The sequence below is a fragment of the Phaenicophaeus curvirostris genome, chromosome 1 (genome assembly GCF_032191515.1).
Source record: "Phaenicophaeus curvirostris isolate KB17595 chromosome 1, BPBGC_Pcur_1.0, whole genome shotgun sequence".
Lineage (NCBI taxonomy): Eukaryota > Metazoa > Chordata > Aves > Cuculiformes > Cuculidae > Phaenicophaeus > Phaenicophaeus curvirostris.
Window position 1 is genome coordinate 85,513,567 of NC_091392.1, and position 23,133 is coordinate 85,536,699.

Genomic DNA, 23,133 nt, shown 5'->3' on the forward strand with positions numbered 1-23,133 from the left:
CTGAATTAAAATGCTTCTAGGGTCTCACAGTTAGAGGTAAAGTTGAAATTCTTTTATTGTGGCCAAAGACTATAATTCACTAATTGTTATGATAAATCTTCTTTCTGTTGTGTTGGATAACAACAACATTTTAAATACATTTTAATTTATTTCTGTGAAATGCCTGAAAAATTAGCTGATTTGTAGCCCCAGCATTTTCAATTTGTCCCTAAAGCTGCTGGACTATTTCAGAACCCTTTTCCTTAACTTCTATTTACTTATCTAGTTCAGTATTAAGAAGAGCAACAATGAGAATCAGAATAAAAGGAGCACATGCCATGAATGCTTCTGGCTAGATCTTTTGTTTCTTACTTACACTGTTACCTACTTATGTCACCTGTTGATCCACTTAGACAAAGGACTGACTCTGGAAAGATAGAACAGTAGCTATGGCATTGAATGTGTAGGTGGAGTAATTCCAAATGCTTGTTGAGTGTGAATTTCTTTCTCAAGAGTAAAATTGGCCTGAAGCGCTTAAGGAAATGTAGAAGGATGCATATTAAATGAAAATAATAAAGAAGGATTCCAGGGTCGGGATGGCAAATGGCTAAATCCTAGCTCTTTATTGTGTTTGTTATATCCAGTTTTCTCTTTTTATTTATCTGTCTGTCTATCTATCTACTTGCAGTGCTTGTAGATAGGTAGTAAATAGTTGTTCATCTTGCTACAATAGTATTACTGTCAATCAAATAACAAAAAATTAACGGTGAAATTTTGCTTCACTTATGGTTCAAAGGAAGTTAACTGAACTATTGTTGCAAGTCTGGAATATCAAATGTTCATTAAGTTTATTCTTCCACTTGCTTGACAGTAATATTACCAGCTCTTAAATGCAGTCTTACCAGGTTTGCTTAAAAGTCATCTCTCCTCAGGTCTTACTTTTGACGAACGGGACATCATTGAAGGAGCCTTTCGCCAGGGCTTGATTAGAGTCCTAGCAGCAACCTCTACGCTCTCATCTGGAGTGAACTTGCCTGCACGCCGCGTAATTATACGAACTCCCATGTTTGGTGGCAAGCTGCTAGACATTCTCACTTACAAGCAGATGGCTGGAAGGGCTGGCAGGAAAGGAGTCGACACAGAGGGTAAGCAGAGGCTTTATTAATGTTCTTTAAAAACAGTGTTAACCTGATTAAATCCAGAGCAGTGCTTTGCAATGAGTGACTAATCGTGATGAATTCCTTTGGTATTCAGTATGATTAAGTTAATCAAGATGAATTTGTTTGGTATTAATGGAGTAAGAATTGTAATTCCTGGGGGATCCTTTTCACTGCTTGAGACATACTTTGGTGTTTATGTGGCAGTTACTTCAGGAACAGGCTGTTTTCTCCTTTGAATTCTTGTTAGCTTCTAAGACTCTGTTGTTCATTTGCCTTAATTCCATGATCTGTGGTTAGTTTATGAAAGTGTCTACAGTTTCTGTGAGGAAGCTTGCAGTAAACTCTCATTGGACAGGCCTAAAACGTAAGAAAAACATTTCAAGTCTGCAGTCATAGTTTGACAAAGTTCTTCTGTTGTCTGAAATTCTGATTTGGATTTATTAAACTTCCACTAAACTTACCTATAACTTTTATGGATCTTGAAAGCAGTAATGTGACAGAGAACCAGGGAAATATGAACAATAGTTCATAGGTAACATAGTGTCTTCATGATTGATGTTCGGCAAAATAATCCTGCCTGTTACTTTAATTTGCATTAGAAATGTATCTTCACGGATGATAGTTGGAAAAAATGCATTATACAAGTCTAAAGCCAGTAGAAAATAAGAAGCTCATCAAAAGCAGGAGGTGGGATTTGCCCTTCTGATGGTTTGATTGGTGCTTGCTGGAACCCTTTGTAAGCAGACTGTTCTTACATTTAACTTTCTAATTTTGTAAGAGTAGCATGGCAACAGAGCATTTTGCGACCTATATCTCTGTAAGCTATCCCTATGTGCTAAAGAAAAGGGCAGCTGTATGCTGTATTTTGAAATCTTCCAGACTGCCATTTGAGTGTAGCTGGCAGGTGTAAAATCACATTATTCCTTGAAGTTTCTTTTTTCCTCCCTTCAAGTTACAATAATTAGTAGCCTTTTTTGACAGTTCTGATGTGACTGTGTTTTGCACAGTAAGCAGTTGATTTTATGCTGATGAGCTTCGTGAATGTACCGTTTTTTTCCACTCTGCAGTCTTTTGGATGAGCACATAAAGCTACATTACCAGCTGCTACTCTTTCACAGGGTAGGGAGACTGGAGGACAGCAACTTCAGCTGGAAAAAGTGCCTTAGGTGGATACGAAATTCAGCTGGTAGACAGAAGATGTATTCTGTTCAGTTGAGTTCCTCCTCGCCTCCCAGATCATAGTGTTGGATTGTTTCAGGTTTTGATTTTTTGAAATTTTTTGGGTTTTTTAGATTTGATAGAAATTTAAAAACATAATTTTAGAAAATTTGATTACTTTTACATTCACCAAAACTATCATGTTCCAAAATAGAACAGGTAAAAAAAAAGGGCCTTTCTTGGTTTTAATGGAGTTTTATGCCTATTTAGCCAGTCTGGTGTTTCTCTAGTCTAATGCTAACCTAGACTTCTCATCTGAAATGTTCAATAAGGGGTATTAGAACAGCATAGTTCCTTTATTTTTTTAAAATAAAAGAATACTGTTTAGTAAGTGGCTGTTCTTCGCTTTAAGTTGTCAGTGACATCTTGGGAAAAGGTTTCCCCTAAGTCTTGGATGGCTCTCAGATAACGCAGAGGCAAGTGGATACCCGTCTTCTGTTTAACTTTTCAATGTGTTAAATCTAAGTTTTCAGAGGCAATTGTTGGTCACATCTGAACCCAAATATGAAAGAATTGAACATTCATTATTGCTAAAATCAAGCTAAGCTTTGCTTTCACGAATCATTCCTTACAGGCAGTTTATCTTCTGTGTTCTCAGCTTTGGCAAAAGTACATGGTCAACTTATTTCAAAAGTTTGACGTGGCAGGATAAAAAAAATCCCAGAAACACCTTCTCTGAGCATATCTTTCATCCTGTAATTAATTTATGTAATCATGTTTAAACTCTATTTGGTTGCTCACCTACACTGCATTCTGTTCATTAAATTTAAGTGCAGTTGTGTTTTCATTACCTCTGAATTTGTTAATTACTGCAGCATTACCATGCCTATGGTCTTATCATAACTTAACATTCCTAGGATCTTACTAAGATACCCATTACCCAAATTAACTTGATGTCCAGACTACATGCACTTCAATATTAACAAGTTATAATAAACCTGTCATGATATTTGCTCTACAGCTAATCCGTGTCTAATGCTCTCTTCTTAGTCAAAGACAAGCTTATCCTACTCCTAATTCATTTATGCTGTACCAGCTTCTGACTAGCTGGGTCTCCCAAGATCCTAGTTTCTCTGTAATAGCTTTGTTGAACAAAATCTCCTTTATGTGACCACTGTATTTTCCAAGGGCAGTCTGTACTATTATCTCATTAAAGGGATTGGCCCCATTATTTTTATTTTTATTTCATGGCTCCGAGACCTTTTTTTGTCTCCTGCAGAATTTCAGTAGTTAGGGATTAACTCTACAATGTCTGACAGAGAATTTTAAGGCAAGGTATGTTTAGATGTACTTTTGGTGGAAACCTTTCAGAATACTTAAGATTTTATGTGTGTGTTTGTGTGTGTATGTATGTATATGGAAGTTCAGAGAATGCACAGTTGCTTAGATCAGTAACTTTAGGTTTCTGAATTACTTTGGTATCTGCGTTATTGCATTTGGGAGTGGAAGCTGGTTGACTTGACATGAACTATCAAAAGTGCCGTGCAACTTTTATGTTTTCTTCTTGCTTTTGAGAATCTTTTCAGTTTAATAACATAGACCAGAAGAAAAATTGATGCCACTGTATGTTATAGTTCAAGTCAATTCCAGAACAAGAAGTGAGAGTGGTTCAGCAGCAAAGCAGGGAGGCTACGAAAGCTTCTTAGCTGACTTGGCAAGACCCTGCCCAGCCTAATGTCACTGTGAAGTTTGCTCTGCTTTTAGTTCTTAAGTATTATGCATCTGTGGAGTTCTTGCATAGCAATAGATATACATTATTTAAGATTGTAAAGGATTTTCTCTGTTTTTTTAAAATTCAAATTTTTAAAAAATACTTAGTTTTCTAGGTATTCCAAAAATATATCCTTGATGAGCTGGATGTAGCTGTTACAGTGCTAAAATGCAATACTAGGGCCATTAATATTTTGCTTGTTTGTTTGTTTTCTTTTCCTATAGGTGAGAGCATTTTAGTTTGCAAGCCTTCAGAAAGATCAAAAGGAACTGCTCTACTTCAAGGAACTCTCAAGCCTGTTTGCAGTTGTTTGCATAGAAGAGAAGGGGAAGGTGTGGCTTCTAGCATGAAGAGAGCAATACTTGAGGTACAGGACATGTGGAGAGGGATTAGAACTGTGCTTGCACTCTGGTAATTGTAGGATGGTTTCTCTTGTGAAACCATCAGATGTTTGCTGTGCACTTTCTTTTTCTTCTGTGTCCTCCCTTGCCAATCCAAGCATCTTCAGAAGAAATTCACTTGAGTCTGCCACCTTGCTTCAGTATTCAGCATTTTGTTTCTTATATTTCAGTCTCTGCTTAGGAAGTGAGCACACTCAAACAAGGGTTACTAACTTTGCTTTTATATTTAGATATACTCAAACTGCAGGCAGAAATAAGTGTGATTCTCAAACTTCATGTGTGACCTGACAGTCGTAACTGGGAGGTACTTGTAAATTACTGATCTCGGAGGCTTTGTAAACTGAATTGGGCCACAATGACATTGGTAGAACCTTTTAGGGTCCTGTATTTCCCTCTTTAACGTATATACCTCTTCTGCACAGAAATTATTAGAATTTTGTAAACTACATTTAACATTTAGCTCCATCTTGCCTACTACTGTCCTCTGTAGAGCTCCTACAGGACTAAAAAGGATCAAAAAGGTGTTATTCCACCTAGGTGAGCTTATCTCTTTTTCCAAACTAGTTTTTGGGTTCGATCTGAGCTTAGACTATTTAATTACGGTTTATTTGCTGTACTACTGCTGCTGTCTTGTGAAAGCTGCTGTGGTACATAGAACTGGTTGTGATTCCATAGATTTTGAATTTTTAGCAGGGGAATGGAATTTCTAAATGCATTTTTTTACATAAGAGCTGTCTAAAAGGTGAGGGTTCCTTTCTGGTGGTGTTGCTTTAGAACATGAAAAAAAATCCTTTGAAACCATGAAAGGCAGTTTTGGATTAAATACCTTGTTATCTCAGGGAAGATGCATGCATGGAAATGACTCACAGGGGAAAAACAGTTAGGTGAAAAACAGAGCGAAAACAAAATCCAAGGGGAAAAAAAAATCGCAGTCAATCAGGAAAATAATAGTGAGGTATAGCATCCACATTTATTAAGAAAAAACCTCAAGTATGCTGGAGAACCTTACAAGAGCTCCTGTTTCCTGGTTTGCTTTTTGTCTTCAGAAAATTGCAGTTTGTGTTTTAACTACTTAAAAGCATTTCATGATGTTGGCTAAGCAAAATTCCTCGGACTGGTCTCAGATGTGAATTGCTACTATGCATGTCCACTATCAAAATAAGACTTAAAATTCATTCTTTGTCATAGCTTAGTCCTTTTACTTCTCAAGGTGTCTAACTTCTTGCAAATAAAAGACCTTAAAGGTTAGCAGTTGCTTTGCCTCATGTTCCCTTCTCATATTTGTTCTTTAAAACTTACGTATCTTTTAGATCAGTCGTTGTTAATTTTCTGATCTGATGTTCCATTGTACTGTTTCTCTGGCAATATGAACTGAGTAATTTTCTTCAACAGATCATAGTAGGGGGAGTGGCCAACACTCCAGATGATGTGCAGACCTACGCTTCTTGCACTCTTCTTGCATCCAGCTTGAAGGAAGGCAAGTCGGGAGGAGAGAAAGGACAAGACAAAGTGCAGGCTGGACCTATTGAGGCTTGTGTGGCGTGGTTGCTGGAAAATGAATTCATTCAGGTTCTGGACTCCAGCAGTGATGTGAAAGGTAACGTTGGTGTTCTTCCCAGTGATTGCAGTCAATAGTTTTGAATCGGTAAATCTTCTGCAGCTGGGTAGATGTTCAATGTAACTTTATAATGAGGACTTCTGTGCATTTTTGTTTTTATTTTAAAAAATCGTGCAAGTCAAGAATTTTTTAGCTTTCTAGAGGGTGTCTTTATACTTACTTTAACATTTTTGCATGGACGTGATCTTGGAAGACATCTCTCTGCACATCGCCTCTGAGACTGATGCATCCTAGTCTACAATTCCCCAAAATATTTTTAGATAAGACATACTTTTACCACAGGGTTTGTGCATGAAAACTGTAGACTGTGGTTTCTGTCTGTTTGAAGAAGAACCAGTACATTCTAAGAGACTGAAAGTCTTTTCCAGAGCTGCTAAGTTGTACTTTTTCTTGATCTTGACTGTTTTCTTAAAATGGCTACTCTTACAGTAATAGTAAGAATCCCCATTATGGGTTAATTTATATTTCTTTCTTAAGAAAAGATGATAAGAAATATTTGGTGTTCTGAAAAAAGAATACTCCTAGGCACGATGGCAGGTTCTATTGTTTTGTGTTCAAATAGCTATCACAACTGTTAGTCTGAGTAGGTAGAAGCACCCAAGCTTGTGATCTGTCCTCTGAAAAAGGCTGGTTTAGACTTAGGCAAGTCTAAACCTTTTATTGTTTCTGTTTGCCTGTCTTCAGAATGGAGAAATATGCTGTTTTTTCTTGCAGAAGTAGTTGGGAAAAGTTAGTAGAATTGATACTTGTAAAATACATTGCAATCTGAAAATGATATGTAAACTGCACTAAAATATTTCTCCAAGTCATTTTGGTTTTTTGTTTGTTTGTTTTTTAAACAGCAAAGGTTTATCATCCAACGCATCTTGGCTCAGCTACTCTTTCCTCTTCTCTTTCACCAACTGAAGCCATGGAAATCTTTGCTGACCTGCAGCGAGCTATGAAGAGCTTTGTTCTGGAGAATGATTTGCATATTGTTTATTTGGTAGGTTGCTCATTCTGTGTTTTGTATTTTGTACTGCTGAAAATAAGGACAACAGAGAAAGTGCATTGCAGAGCTCTTGAAGGCTCCATGAACCTAGTTTTTCTTTTTTGTGCTTTGCTTAGCTCATTCACAAAGACGAGTTTCTAAGTTGAATGTTCTTCAGAACTAGTATGTTCCTCTGGTGTCTGTTGTGTAGGTAGGTAAGTGCTGCATGTCCATCTAGGCGCATTGTTGTGACTCCTGACTTTGAAATCTTTCAGAACTTTTGAAGTTTTGGTTTGAGTGTATGATAATGGTAATTTTTCAGAGACATTTGAAGTTGATCAAACAAGTCGGTTTTGTTGTGTGTTTGGGATCAGCAGGCTGCATCTCAGATAATTTTTGGAGGCTCAGAAAACTTCCGGCGTTTCAGCGTCTATTTTGTGGACAAAAAGCCTTAGAGAACTACAGTGCTTTCTTCCTGTGGGTGGGCCTTTCTTCAGTTCAATAACAGTGTAATTCACATCTGATTGAGTTTATTTGTCTGGTGGCGCTGCCAGGGCTAAAGGAAGGAGCGTGATAAGTCTTTTTTTTTTTTTTCTGGGGGAGTCCAGCACAATTACAGGCTGGGCAGAGACAGGACTCAGAGCAGCCCTGAAGAGAAGGACTTGGGGGTGTTGGATGAAAAACTAAACAGAAGCCAGCAATGTGCGCTTGCAGCCTAGAAAGCCGACCATAGCGTGGGCTGCAGCAAAAGAAGTGTGGCCAGCAGGGCGAGGGAGGGGATTCTGCCCCTCCATTCCTTTCTTGTGAGACCTCCTCTGGAGTATTGTGTCCAGTTCTGGAATCCTCAACATGAAATTGATATGGAGCGTTGGAATGGGTCCAGAGGAGGCCACAAGGATGATCAGAGGTCTGGAGCACCTCTGCTATGAGGACAGGCTGAGAGAGCTGGGGTTGTTCAGCCTGGAGAAGAGAGAGCTCAAGGGAGACCTTATAGCAGTCTTCCACTACTTAAAGGGTGCTCCAGGAAAGCTGAGGAGGGGCTCTTTATCCAGAGTGCAGAGATAGGATGAGGGGGAATGGTTTTAAGCTGAGAGAGGGGAGATTTAGATTAGGTATTAGGAAGAAATGTTTTCCTGTGAGGGTGGTGAGGCACTGGCTCCAGTTGCCCAGGGAAGCTGTGGCTGCCCCATTCCTGGAGGTGTTCAAGGCCAGATTGGATGAGGCTTTGAGCAACCCGATCCAGTGAAAAGTATCCCTGCCCATGTCAGGGGGGTTGGAACTGGGTGATCTTTAATGTCTCTTCCAGCTCAAACCATTCTGTGATTTTGAGGGGAGAGTGTCCCAAAGTTTGTCAAGATATATGTGCATGTACACATAAAAGCTAAGCGATGCTATTTAAGACCTTTGGAGAAGAAGCCATGAACTTACGAAGTATTAAGTGTGTTCTCTTTACCAGGCTGCTAAATCAAAGGCAAAGTTTGCACATCTTGCCTGAAAAAAAAATTAGTCTCCAAGGAGAATGTGTTTGTTGGTTACAGAAGTTGTTGAGCTAGGGGACGGGGAGACAAGAGATTAAGAGTGTTCGTCTCTGCTTGCTGTGTTCATTAGCCTAGTTGTTAGCTGGTATGTACAGATTTTTTCTTTGATCTACTAGTGTCCCATATATACCCATAGCTCTGTTTTAGAGGACCACATTATGTTTTGTTCTGTTTCCCCTAGGTGAAGTAGACTGTTTTGTGTTGTGCACCAGTGAATTTTTTTCCCTGTTTGCAGCTCCAAAACAAAAAAAAAGGGATGAATTTCATTTGTGTTCTGAGGTACACAGAGTGATGGCAGTATATTTCTTTTACTCTGTACATTTTAATTGCAGCAGCTTGCTTATAATGATAATTTAAATCAAATATACCATTGAACAAAATGTTCTTGAGAGATTTTTCCATTAAGCTAGCCTAAAAAACTTCGGAAGGTTTGTGTGGTTTTGATGGCTTTTTTTTTTTTTTTACAAGAATTGTTCTCCATGTGTTCCTTATGGGCTACAGCAAAATTATCTGCTAAAATGATATTTTATTCTCTTAGGCATGAATCTTTTACTTGTATGAATATAAGACTGAATTCCAAGACCTTGTATTTTAGGAAAGTTCATTAAAAGAAGTAAGTATTTGCTAGGCTAGGAAAAGAGTTTTCTTTACTGAAACAAAGAAAAACAAAAGACAAACGACAATCCCCCACTTTAATAACTCTAGTTCCTAGCAGATGAAGGGTCATTGATGATTTACAACTACATAGGCATCTGGTATTCTGTGTTGTGTTAGTATAACTTTTAGCTTTTTCAAAATAATCAATTGATTGTATATTGATACAGATTAGAAAACATTTTGTCTCCTCATGCTGAAACTGACTCTGTGTGGACTGAATGGTAACAGAATTGGTTTTCTGTCTAAAAGTTTGTGAATGCTGTGGATGGCCTTTGTGTTAGTATTAATAAAAGCTGAGATTTCTTGTACTCCAGACAAATGCAAGCTTCAGCAAATTTTGGCAAAATCCATGTTCCCTCCTGCTTTATTAGATGCCGTGGCAGTGGTTTGTGTGGTTGCTAGTGGTTTTAGGAGGTTGGTAGATACCTATTAGTTTTGTTAAAAAAGGATAATGTTTTGGTTTCTTAAAAGAGAATAAAGATGCGGCTTAAAATATTCTGGTAGCTTGGGTTTAAGGAGCAATCTGACAGAGATTCCAAATGGTTTAATCGTTAGAGTCCCCATGAGTCAGATCTCATCAGGACAAATCTTTTAAAAACTAGGTTAGAAGAGCCTTTTACTTTCTTCATGGTACATGGTTATGACTCAGTGCCACTGTGTAGCAGGTAGGATGTTTCAATCGCATTCCCTAGGCTGTATTTTTATTTACCCAGAGCTCTGTTTCGTTTGTTTCTCTGAAATAATTTTTTGCATTGTCTTATTTTCTTTAGGTCACCCCAGTCTATGAAGAGTGGACCACAATTGATTGGTACCAGTTCTTCTGCTTATGGGAGAAGCTCCCTGCCTCAATGAAACGTGTGGCTGAGCTTGTGGGGATTGAAGAAGGCTTTCTGGCTCGCTCTGTAAAGGGCAAAATCATAGCTAAAACAGAGAAACAGCATAGGCAAATGGCAATCCACAAAAGGTAGCCACAACTGTGTATGAATATGCAAAAACTAGAGGCTGTAACATGTGGAGCGGACAGTCTCTGTGTCTGTTTTCAGGAAATGTCTGTCTTACTGAGTGAGCTGGTAGCCTGGAGAGTGTGGATCTGGTCTGCTCTGGACTGAGAGCACTGCTGGCACGAGATGTTTGTGCTGATGTTTTTGGAAGCCATCTTTTCCGTTTCTTTTGTTTGCTATTCTGTCCTAGGCTATCATGGTGCGTTTTACCACGTACACTAATGTACCCTGGTTGATGATTTTATTTCCATGTATACTTCTCCTATAGGTTTTTCACCAGCCTTGCCCTTCTGGATTTAATCAGTGAGGTTCCCCTAAAGGATATGACCGAGAAATACGGCTGTAGTCGTGGCCAGCTTCAATCCTTGCAGCAATCTGCTGCCACCTATGCAGGTGAGTTGTCTGTGCAAAGTACCCCAGGATTTTTAGGCTTGTCTGTTTTCTTTCCTTCCAGACAGGGGGATAAGGTAGCCACAATGTGGTACTAAGGACAATCAATCTTGTAAGATCACTTCCATCTTTATAGCTTAATCTGTGTTTGCCCCTGCTTTGAGATGGAACCACAGACTGTGCTGTGGGAAGGGGCCAGCTGAGTGGAAACAAGCAGTGCTGTAGCAGGCTGAGGTCTTTGGAAATCATCTGTGTACCGTGCAGGAACGTAGTCTGATCAATACTACCTATGGAAATTAAGTATGAGTCCATTCTGAAGCTTTGGTCTATCGTGAAAAAGTACCTTTCAGCATGGGTAAAATTTGGGGTCCCTAAGACTTAGCATGGCTTTATCCTAGTTGCAAAGTTAGTTTGCCAGAAAGTGTAAGCTTATAGTTTGAAAACAGAGTAAATAGTTTCTGGGTCATTTATCACCAGGTAATAGGAGGTCAGATAGCTATCACCTTTAACTTCACTTCCTTAAGAAGGCTCTGTAGGAGTAGAAGTAACAGCACACCATGTGACTGAGGCACCATTTTTTCTCCTGTTGCCTAAGTCTTCCATTACTCCGTAAGTGGGTCTTCAATTTTTAAGACAGTTTTAGCTCAACTTGCAAAACCATATGTGTGGGTTGCAGCATGAGTCAAAGACCCAAATGAAAAGGTCACACCAACTGATGCACAGTAGTTTAAATTAGTCCTGGTAATATAAATAACTTTTTGCTGTAGCACTTTCATAGTTCTCTATTCCCAGTGTTAATAATTTTCACAAAAGTAATTTGGGAAGTAAAATGAACTGTTGACATGAGATATAGTTAAGAAATGTGATAAAAGTTGTGTTCTATAGTCACTGTAAAAATAGCAAGGGATGCCATATCTTTCCTTTACTTTTCATACTCTCTAGATGCAACCTGTAAGTAAGAAACTGTGTTTTCCCTGCTCTTTTCCTCTTCCCACATGCTGGGGAGTGCAGTTGTAAGCTTTATCATAGACTTTGCTACCTTTTATGATGCTTTCAATAACTCCAGTTCTGCAGGCCAAGTTCTGTTCTTACGGACATCAGTGCTGGCTTTCCTCAAAGATTTGTGGCTTGTGACCTCTCATCACTGCTTTTTCTGTCTTATCTTCAGTGTTTTTGGTTCATAGCAATCCTATTACAGGATTAAGTGCTTCACACTTTCCAGATTAGGCCCTTTTCTAAATGACACTGCTTTTTTCATTTCTACCTCACTGATAAACTAGTTAATTCTAGATTAGAGTTCTGTGAGAACAGCTCCTAGTCAAAGTTATAATAAACATGAGTTAGTTTCTGTATATTGTAGGAAGTTGAGAAACGTAAAGTGATTGTCTGTTCAGATGGCAGGGGTGTGGAAATCAATCCAATTTAGTAGAACTGGAGCTGAAGTTAAGACATCAATGTACCTTTTGTGTTTCAGGAATGGTAACTGTTTTCTGTAATCGACTGGGCTGGCACAATATGGAGCTGTTGCTCTCTCAGTTCCAGAGCCGCCTCACTTTTGGAGTTCACAGGGAGCTTTGTGACCTGGTACGAGTGTCTCTGCTGAATGCACAGCGTGCTAGGGCCCTTTACAGTGCTGGCTTTGTCACAGTGGCTGACCTTGCTAAAGCCAATCCTGATGATGTGGCTACTGCCTTGAAGAATTCTGTACCATTCAAAAGGTGAGAAGTCAGAAGTCCAGAAGTCAGGTAAAGTAGTTTGTCTGAAAGATGAAGGATTACAGGATGAAACCTGTAATTAAATATGGCAGCCTTTTGGGACTTGGTGCCAAATGCTAGTTAGAAATAGCTTGTAACTCTCCATAACTGATCACAGTCATTGCATGATTATTCTGAAATTAATAGAAGCATCTTTTATGTGCAGCATAAGTTTTTGGGACATAAATTTTATCTTCTTCCTCTTTGCAATGCACTGTTTAGTCTTGGGTGAATTGTCAATGCTATCTGGCAACATTTTGTGGCTCTAAAGGGCAGGTCCACCACGTGATCAAATGAATTGATGATTTATTACTGTGTATCATTTGAGATTCTCTTGTGATTTTCCTGTTAGTGCAGTGACAAACTTCCTTAATCAAGTACCTGTTGGTCTGTGCCATGGCACCTGTCTGGTTCATTTTCTGAAGTTTCCTTTCTTTTGAAAGCAGTGATTGGAGGAGGATTAATTCAGACCTTGATCTTCCCCTTGTAGTGAGTTGGGACTCATCTAGGGTACATGTTTTGAATACAGGAACCTGAGAATGTTTGTGGGCTATGCAGTCAGTAATACCTTTCATTGACATAAATTCATGTATAGAAAATCTAAATAGATATTTCCTATTAAGCTAATTATTTTGAATATTGTGCTTCTGTGAAACTAGGAAGCTTTGAAGCTAATTGAAAGGGGAGCAGAGTAGAATAGCGCCAGCTCCTTGTGTTGCTTGTTATTTTGTGCATGAGTTTACTTCTGTCTGTGACCTTTCCCCATAGTGTTCGTAGGGCTGTGGATGAAGATGAAGAATCAGCAGAGGAGCGTCGAACTGTGCGCTGCATCTGGATGGCTGGAATGAAAGGTTTAACTGAAAAAGAAGCGGCTTCCTTCATTGTGGAGGAAGCCAGGGGACTTCTCCAGCAGGATTTGGCACTGATGGGAGTGCAGTGGAACCCAGAGTCTTTTCTGGAGTCTGATACGTCTTCTATGATCAGCAGTGAGTCAGATCTGGAAGACAGACTACATAGATCAAATGGAGAGCTGTCTTCTAGGGTGTTAAACAAAAATGGGTGCAGAGTTCAGTGGTATAGTGGCCTGGGTTCTTGGACTGGAAAATTGGCAAATATCAAACCAGGAAATAAAAGGCGACTAAGCAGTAGTACAGAAAACTCCAGATTTGAGAGTGAAGTCCCAGGTGGGAGACAGACTCGAGCAGAAGGAGGCAATGGTGATATTGTGTACAGTGCTAGAAAACGGCCAAATATACACAGAGATAATGAAAACGCAGAAGGAATTTCTCTGGTCAAAACCAAGACAGACTCCAGGAGAGTGATTCCAGAACTCCCTGTTGAACAAAGGAAAACACCAACGTTGAGGATAAAGTCTGCAACATCTAGATTGATAAAAAGTACAGACATACGTCTAAACCGGACTAGAAACAAAAGCACAACTTCAAAACTGCAGAGGTCACTTCTTGAAGATTCAAATATGCTTAGCGTAGACATACAAAAGCCCCGTGCTTTCCACCCCACCATCTCTAAAGCTCATGTTTTTCCAGACCACAATATTACGGAATTTATGGAAACAAAGTCTTCAACACATACAGTTTCAAATTCTGTACAGGTAGGGGAAATTAATCTTGGGAGGAAAGATAAAGTAGAAGGATTATTTGCAGAGCCTACCCCCACTAATGAAGGCACACCTAAGGGGAAAGCACGTTTTCAGGCACCTGTTACACTGCAGGGAACTCCACACATCAATGTGGAGACGCATAATACCGTAGAAAGTCTGGTGATACCTTCTAGTGCTAGGACACAGAGGAATGAAAGTACTGATGATAAGCAGAATAAAATTAATAAAATGCAAACAGAGGCAAGCTGTGCTGAGGTCATGATTGGTAAGCAGCACGTAGCTGTGGATACAGATCACTGTAATATAAGTGCTATCTGCTCTGGAAATGGACATGTCCGTAGTGGCAGCAGGATATGGAAGCATGTGCATTTTTGTCCTGGTGAGGATAAATCTTGCCATATTCAGGTTGAGAACGGTGGCAAAAATGGGAGTGCAGAGCCCAATGGGATATCGTTACAAGGTGGAGCACTGCAGAAGGCCAACAGTCATCCTAAGGATTTTCTGAAAGACTCTCTAATAAAATCCTTAAGTGTTTGCAATGCAGGTGGTATTCGGAATGGTCCATGCTCTGGTCTGTTTTATGACTCTAGAGACTTTGAAGACAGCTTCGAGTTGGATACTCAAACTGAGATGGTAATAAAACAGGACCTAGCAGCTGGAATTGCTGGACAGCAGAGGATACAAGGTTCAGAGCTGGCAGTGATACCACAGCAAGAAATCTCCAAGGAACTAAGCATTTCATGTACTGAGAAAGCTACTGGTGAAAAGTTGGCTGCAACAGTTAAAAATCTGGGCTTATTGAGTCTTACCACAGCAAATAACATTACAAAAAACACAGCTCAGCACTGCAGTAATAAAGTTTTGGAGTCTGGAGGCCTTAATTTACAGCCGGTAACGAAGGAAGTAGAATCTGCACCTTGCCTTAAAGAAAGTGATTTCTCAGTGACTGACTCCCAGCTACACAGTTTTCTACAAGATTACCAGACCCAACATTCAGTGAAAGGGGAGACTGTGTCTAAAGACCTTAATAAAGCAGCCTCCCCATTTGGTGGGGAGCACGTTGTACAAGTTGAGTGCCACCCTGTCTCTGAAACAAGCCTGAATATGAGTGATAGCTTGCTATTTGATGATAGCTTCAGTAATGTAAATGACCTTTCAGCTGTTCACGTCATGGAAGCTGACAGAAAGGAACCTGTGGAGAAAAGTTCTCCAGAAGGTCTTCTGCAGAACCTGAGGCCTGTTCAGAATAAATTTGATGTTAGTGTCAATCAGAAAGACCATGAGGACCAATCACAGCATAACAATATGTCTGTAGAATTCTCTGGTCTAATAGCTGAAGTTTTAGATCATGCAAACTCCCCGTCTTTTCTTGAAGATCTTCCTTCTACATTTCATGGTCAGTCAGGATTAAGAAAGCCAGTGGTTTGTAACAATGACTCCAGACCAAAGGACTTAGTAAGAGATCAAGGTGAAAAGCTCCAGAGAAGCCAGCAAGATTTAGAAAAGAAGACCCATCCAGTGTGGTGGACTGACCACTCATTTGAAATAAGCCCAGGATTGCGGGATGTATTAGACAAATGGCCTAGTCCCTCAGGCACTGAACCAGTTCCAGTAACTTCCTGTTTGAAAGAAAAGTTAGTTGCTCCTATCACTAATCAGGAGCCAGATCCTGGTTTTGAATCTGACTTGAGTCAGGCAGAGCCTTTGCCCACTCGCCAGGATTTAAAAAGCTATTTAAAGGTTAAAGAAAACAAAATGGGAGACTTAGATCTTCAGAAAACTGACTGCGTTACACTTTTACTCAGGGGAACCAACAGGACATCCTGCCTTCCACCAGAGGGTAATAATAATGTGTTTATTCCTCCAACACCTCCGAAAGAGCTTTTCCCAAAGAGTTCTGTTTCTCTCTCTGTGAAGTCTGGAAGGAAGAAACAAGTTGCCTGCATTAATGAAGGGCAGCTGACTGAGCCACAGCAGAATAGCAAGGACAATGCACTCCAGGTCAATCTTGGGGTTGTAGATCCAATGGAGACTGATGAGATAAAAGATGATTCCACTATAGACCAAGGCTTTTCACTGCAGCTATCCCAGGATGTTTTCCCATCTGTTCCCTTAAGCCCTGAAAGTTTTACTATTATTGATGTAGCAAGCAACCAAACACTTTTCCAGACTTTTGTTGCAGAATGGAAGGAGAAAAGCAGATTCTCTATCTCAGTGGCATGTGAAAGAACGAAATGTCTTTTGTCTCCCCAATCAACAATTGGTGGGAAGTTCAAAAAAGGTCAGTTCCGTGTTCTGGCACATTATTTTGTGAACAGCAGGGTGTCATCTTCAGCTTAAAGCAAAAGCAGAGAAGGAAAGGATTTGCAAAAAAGGAGGAAAATTATTAATACCGATTGGGTATTATCAGTCTCAGTAGGGCAAAGGAGCTGAGTGGTAGTAGAGGATGGAGAATTGGTGTCAAGCATTTCGTTGCTAGGTCTTTGTTGATAGTAATGAAGTGTTAGCAGCTTGTTTACATTTGAGAGCATCTGAATATTTTTAATGTTTCATTTTGTATCTATTTTGAAATGGATCTGTGTTGTACAGTCCCTTTATAATCTATCTTTCCTTGGTTTAGTATATTTTAAAATATATTTAACAGGAAACTGTACAGATTGTTCAGGTTCTTCACTGCACAGTGTTACTTGTGGGATTGCCTCTGAACCATGGTTAAATATTTTCAAGTTTGTAAAAAGGAAACTTGGTTTGATATGTGCATGTGCAAAAATCTGCATCAGTCTCTGGATTATTGCAATATTGCTTCATTTTTTTTCTACAGAATTATTAATGTGCTGCCATTTGGTGCTGCTGCTGTATAAACATGCCCTTCCTTTAAAATAACAAGATTAAGCAGAGTTAGATTCTTTGCTGTCATATTGCCATAACAACAGCAGCAAAATTTCTTAACTATCAAAATATATTTTTGACAGACAAATGTGAAATATTTTGCAGAGTGAAAGGAGGGAATACATTTCTGTCTCAGTTCTTGAAGAGATTGTTAGGAAAAGCCAGAGTTTTGCAGAGATCTTGTATATGGGTGATTGTTTCTGTTAAGATGAGATTTTCCTATTCTAAACATTCACCCCTTCCCAAAGAAAGACAGATTTCCCTCCCCTCCAAGGTAAAAATGAAGGTATATATTCAATTTTAAGAAATGTAGGCTCAGCTATATGGATTTACATTTTCAGGTTCCGAACTCATCTGTATTTATGGATGCCATTTTATAATTGTAACTTAAAAATTATTCCTTTAGTAAGTTCTCCTCAGCGGATGCAAGTTAAACATGATGGATTTCCTGTCCAAGGCTGCGAAGACATCTTGGTAGTTGGCCTGGCAGTATGTTGGGGTGGAAAAGATGCCTACTATATCTCTTTGCAGCAGACACAAGACCAGACTGGTAAGTGGGTGGGCAGGCTGTGCTGTGTTACGCGACACTGCATCTGAGAAAGTACCTACAGCAGACGGGTTCTTGGGAGTGTTTCGAGTATTCCAAACCCAGCTCAGTTGGGTGATGGAGTAATTTAGCTATATTATTCAGCACGCTTGAACATACTGCTATGGATACATCTATGCAGCTATGTAAGGCCAGGTAATTGACTCAAGCACCGGACTGTTGAGCTTGCATATGGCTAAAAGGTTAGCTTACTCTCATGTTCTCTTTAGCTTACTTACTTTTCTCTTTCAACCTCTTCCAATTTTTGCTTTCCAGAACATATTTGACACCAGAATGCTGAATAAAACCCAGTCTGTGGTACATGGGCTTGTGACTAGGGTTTCATTCCTGGCTATTCATTGTTTAGTAGTACAGACACGGCATGTTGCTTCCGAGAGCCATGTCTGATTTGATAAAATATGTAATGTCAATAGATGTATTGTTACTCGTTCACATTCCAACTGTAGTTTTTGTTGTTTAGATGATTGCATTCAAGATTTTTCTCTTGCCTTTCTTATCACACAGTGAGTAGAAAGATGACTTTTTGTGTGTCTTTCCTGCCTTAGAAATGAGCATGAGTTGGGCACCACCACCTTTGGACAAAAATCTGCCTGTGTCAGAGAGACTGCACCAACTGCAGCTGTACCTGCAGAAGAAGCCTGAGCAGGAGCGCTCACTTGTCATGTATAATTTCATCCAGCACTACAAGACGCTGGTGATGGCTTGTGGCATCTCTTTGGAAGGAAGTTTTGAGGACCCAAAGGTCTGTAGGAGTAAGAAATTTAGCATGATAAAACAACGGGTTTAAATACACCAGTGGAAAGACACGAGTACCTTCTGGTATTTTTGTTTTGCTATTTAGATTTGAGTAGGCACACCTGCTGGGGATGGTTAGTGCCATTTTCTTCCAGTGGGAAATTTAGAACAGTATTTAGAGGAGATTTCTTTTTCTACATGTGTTCCTGGTGCCTGCAAAAGAAACAGAGCAGGTTCAGTGATAGGTTGACACATTCACACCTGATTGCTTGAGTGGGGATGATGAGGTTTGATCTTTATTCTGTTTTGTGTTTTGTTGCAATAAGAAGCGTGGGACTAAAATGGCAGAAGTGCTTCTGGTCAGATTATTGATTCTGAGAACAGAAGACTTTGTGAGCCAAAGATTTACCCGCTATGTGTATGTACCACCATCTTCTCAAAGCAAAACAAAGTTTAAATGTAATTTTGAAAGCTTTGAGTACCACTTTAATCACTAGGAATAGGTAAAAGCATCTTCTTGTCCTTGTTAGGAAAAGCTCTAGATGCATAGAATTTTCTGATGCTGATTTTTAAAGCTTGCATCACGTGTGGGCTGGATAGCATTATGGCAATGTTATAGTCTGCAGGTAAGTAGCTAAGGTGTTCAACACAAGGACAAACTTAGCTTTTCATACCAATGCATAGTTTTAGGATAAAATTGAAGAGCAGTGAAAGTAGCACTGTTCATTGTATTAAAGGGACTTGTATTTGTGTTTGTTCACTTTAGCGATACACTGATTATATACATACACACATTCACACCCCTGTCCTGTATATATACATGTGTTTTTTCTTCTTCTGCTTGCATGGCAGAAGCAATGCAGAAACCCGTGTTTTATCCTATTTGACACAAGAAGTTGAAATATAGCTATAAGCAAAATAACTTTGAAGACAGCAGGAGGCATGAGGCTTACTGCAAACAAGTTCTGCCTTGCAGAATTCTTTGGAGCTAGTGCTGATATGCAAAAAATAGGAGAGCACAGCTTGACTAACATTCTAGATCAATAACAAGTTCTGAGTCAGTTTTCAGATTAAACATATTTTGATCTCGATTTTCATATTTAATCCCCTTTGTGTTAGGTTTTAACAAATGAAAATACCTGAGGACAACACTTCTACATGTGTTTAGGTGACAGAGGATAAGTTTTTGGCAGGTGCAGAATTGACTTAAAGTGAGAATGAAGCTTTTCAGTGACTTATGCCCCCTAAAAGATTTTATCTGAAATAATGTAATTTTTCCAGAAATTATTCCAATCTGTCTGTCAAATCAAGAAAAATAATCTTTACTATAACCTTGCATTAACCCCTGGTTAAATATTTACATTGTATTATGACTGAAGTGGAAAAAAAAGGTCTCATGGAGGTTTCCCTTTTTAAGGTTGCATGTTGGCTGCTTGATTCTGGCTCCAAGGAACGCACACTTCACAATATGGTGGCTAACTTTCTCCCCAGTGAGCTACCTCTACTGGAAGGACTAAGCACCGGCCAAGGAGTGCAGAGCCTGGGGCTTAGTGCCAGCGGAGATCATTCTGGGCGGTACAGAGCATCAGTAGAGTCTGTGCTTGTCTTCAGTGTCATGAACCAACTCCATAATGAACTACAGAAGGAAAATCTGACAGGTAAAGATTGCTCCCCCACTGGGAGGCAAAGATAGGGAGGTAAAGGTAGCTGTGCTACCATGTGTTGAACCATCAGTGGAGGAGAGAGGGAGATTTAGAAGTTTGTATCTAAGTACATCCTGTGACAAAATGTTCATTTCTTAAAAGGGGGAACTTCCCTTGGGAGTTCATCTGTTTTGTCAAAAAAAAATTACATCCACCAATTCCATTGGTTAAGGTGACAGCAGAGTCTTTGAATCAAGATCTTTCCTTCCCAGATGAATACCCTGGCCATTCTGAGGGGCCTTAAGTGTCTGTCTGTGTTTTCTCATGAAAATTTTGAAAAGCTTTTGCATTTCCTTGTTGGAAGCAATTCCTAAAATCTGATGTTTTCTGAAGGAGATTTCTTGCTCTTTTACCTGCCTATATAGCATTGCTTGACCTGTATGTGATATGTCCATGTGATCTCATAGTGAATGATCCAGTATGTTTGCACTAATATTTGCTAGATGCTTGTCTCTGTTTAAAAATAAGCAAACAAACAAACAATAAAACCACCCAAAAGGCACATTGGTGGGCTTTATGATTGCTTCCCCCAAGATTAGGGTCTAGTGTCACAGAAGTCTCTTACTGCAGATTTGCCACATCACATATGATTGTGACAACTAAACTTTAGAACATTTTTTAAAGTTGGTGGTGGTGGACTGAACGTACACCGAGTTAGAAAGCTTTGCATTAGGCATGTCCACTGTATATAAAATGTTGATATACAGAGAGATGTGTATTTCTCAGAAAAAAAAAAAAGACAGTTGTTGTTATCTCGAATATTTTTGTGGTAAAAAGTTCTGGAATATTTCTTATTATGAAATATTTCTTACAATGAAATATTCCAGAAACAGAACTATTTTAACTAAATCTATATTAAAAGATTACAATGTGTCAGGATACTCAGGTTTTTAAAAAGTGAGGATTCCCCAGTTTGGTTTTTTTTACCAATCTGCTGATCTCCGGTAGATATGATTTTGATATTATAGAAGTTTTTCTTGGGTTTGTACTTTCTACAGATGTATTTACTCAAGTGGAGATGCCCAGTCATTATTGCTTGGCTCTGCTGGAGCTGAATGGCGTTGGTTTTAGCACAACAGCGTATGAAACTCAGAAACAGGTCATGCAAGCTAAGCTGAGTGAGATTGAGACCAAAGCGTATCAGCTGGCAGGCCACAGCTTCTCCTTGACCAGCCCTGATGATATTGCAGAGGTATGTGAGGGTTAGGGTGGAAGAGGGAGAAACTCTCTCAGGAGTTGCCCTGAAGAGGCGTTTGCTTAGACTTCAGAAAAAACCTTCTTGGGCACACTGTGTATGAAGTAAAGACAAAACACAAATGCAGCTCTGCTCAGAGATGGTTTGTCTTTACACTCATTATGAGCCTTCTGCCACAAAGATGCTGTGTGTTTCCTGCTTGCTACTGAACATTCTTATTTCTGCTAACACTAGAAGAAATGAAAGTAGAAGTAGAAATAAGCATGTTGGAAATAAAAACCAAATGGAAATAAGCATGCTGTTTGTTTAGGGCCTTGGCTTCTTATGGTGCATAGGTTGATCTGCCAGTTAAATGGCTGTTGGAATATTCTGGATGAATGGTGCGGGACCAGGGAAATCTTTTTGCAGTAAAGTATCTGCACACGAGATGTGATGTGACGTGTAGTCTGAGTCTAAGAACTGTTGTACAGCTGCATTGTTACCTGTGTCCCTATACCGGCATGAAAGAGGAGGAAAGACTGCTTTAAAAGTTTTGAATTAACTACTGTCTGTTTCTAAGACTCTGTGTGGAACTAATTTTTTTTAAAGTCTATGAAACAGATTTCCACGTGAATTAGCAATGTCCTGAAGAACTTTGCTATATATTTTTAATGTACATTTCATGAAATCATAGGACTAGATTGTAATTGCCGTGCGTGCATTTTTAAAATTTCTTTCTTTTCTACATACTAATTTCTTGATGAGGGGCTATGATTTGTATGGATATAGTCAAAATTTGCAAGCAGACATCACTAAAAAGTTCCACAGAAATTTCCTCCATTGTTGCAAATACAGAAATTTTGTTCTTTAACAGCAGCCTGAATTAGAACTCCTGAAATAATGTTCGGCTCCAATTTCACTCTGCTTCATGGAAAAGAGGAAGGAAAGTTGTTCTTTTTTTTTTTTCTTAAATGCTGTTCTCTGAACTATAGAAGCTTGTTTCTTGTGGAGGTTTTGTTAGGAATCGTATAAAGAATCTTGTATGGGTTAGTAGAGTTTTTACCATTTTAATTTTTTGTTAATAAAACATTCGTGCTACAAAAATGTGCAAGAGAAAAGCTTCTGTTCCATTATGCCAGCCACGCAGTGAAACACAATAGCTGCTAAATAGTCTATAATGAAACATAGAATGAAAAATGAAGAACTGTGTTCTGCCTGCCAACAAGTGAGCATATACTTAATTTTCCAGTTCTTGTCAATTTTTAAGAAAAAAATTATATTCTGGCTGTTCTATGAAAGGTATTTGTGACCACATCTTTCTAGGCCATTCATGTTGTCCAGAAGCCCTCTCCCTGCTAACACTTCTTTTTTTTTCACTGATATTCTTCCCACTTTTAGTCCTCTTAGCTCCACGTTTTATTACAGTTGACTGTCAGCAGTAACCTCACTTATTGGACTGAGTTAATTACCTTTTCTAAAAACATACCTCTGAACTCAAACTTGGAGTGTTCAGAAAATGAGGTTTCAGGTTGCATTTTGTAGTTAATTAAAAAGAGGAGGAATGACTTTGATAGCAGACATCTTTAATCAGCTTTTTAATTACCTGAAGTATTTGTACTGTCCTTTGGTTGAAACAAGCTGTTTAAGTGCTCAGTTGCTTTTTTTGTTTTCTCCTGGGATACTTGATGCAGAAAGTGATCTGAAATGCTGGCTTTTTTCAGGTTTTGTTCCTGGAGCTGAAGTTGCCGCAAAATGGAGATGTGAAAATTCAAGGGAACAAAAAAACTCTGGGTTACACCAGAAGAGCAACTGCTAAAGGAAACAGGATTAGATTGAGCAAGCAGTTCAGTACAACCAAGGTACAGTAAAGTCTGGTTCTAGTCTGAAAGTGCAGAGTCTGTAAGAACACTCCCTCTTACTTCACACATCTGCTGCTTGGATATATTGGAGTGAGGTATGTTGACTTAAATGAGAGTAAATTTTAACTACCTTTTTACTCCTCCAGTT

The 23,133-nt window shown here is 39.2% G+C and overlaps 1 protein-coding gene across 4 annotated transcripts in view; it reads left to right on the top strand.

Moving 5' to 3' along the window:
* POLQ (DNA polymerase theta) overlaps window positions 1–23,133 on the top strand; it is a 48,752-nt gene that overhangs the window by 11,887 nt on the left and 13,732 nt on the right. For 2 of the 4 annotated variants that reach the window (XM_069866817.1, XM_069866832.1), the window contains 13 exons: window positions 912–1,124; window positions 4,293–4,435; window positions 5,862–6,066; window positions 6,930–7,072; window positions 10,023–10,216; window positions 10,522–10,646; window positions 12,118–12,361; window positions 13,166–16,299; window positions 17,314–17,457; window positions 18,060–18,256; window positions 19,667–19,907; window positions 20,951–21,144; window positions 22,848–22,990. In XM_069866817.1, coding sequence (XP_069722918.1) covers window positions 912–1,124; window positions 4,293–4,435; window positions 5,862–6,066; window positions 6,930–7,072; window positions 10,023–10,216; window positions 10,522–10,646; window positions 12,118–12,361; window positions 13,166–16,299; window positions 17,314–17,457; window positions 18,060–18,256; window positions 19,667–19,907; window positions 20,951–21,144; window positions 22,848–22,990 — 5,320 coding nt within the window. The remainder of the gene's footprint in view (window positions 1–911; window positions 1,125–4,292; window positions 4,436–5,861; window positions 6,067–6,929; window positions 7,073–10,022; window positions 10,217–10,521; window positions 10,647–12,117; window positions 12,362–13,165; window positions 16,300–17,313; window positions 17,458–18,059; window positions 18,257–19,666; window positions 19,908–20,950; window positions 21,145–22,847; window positions 22,991–23,133) is intronic. The other 2 variants (XM_069866825.1, XM_069866840.1) reach the window with 1 other exon arrangement.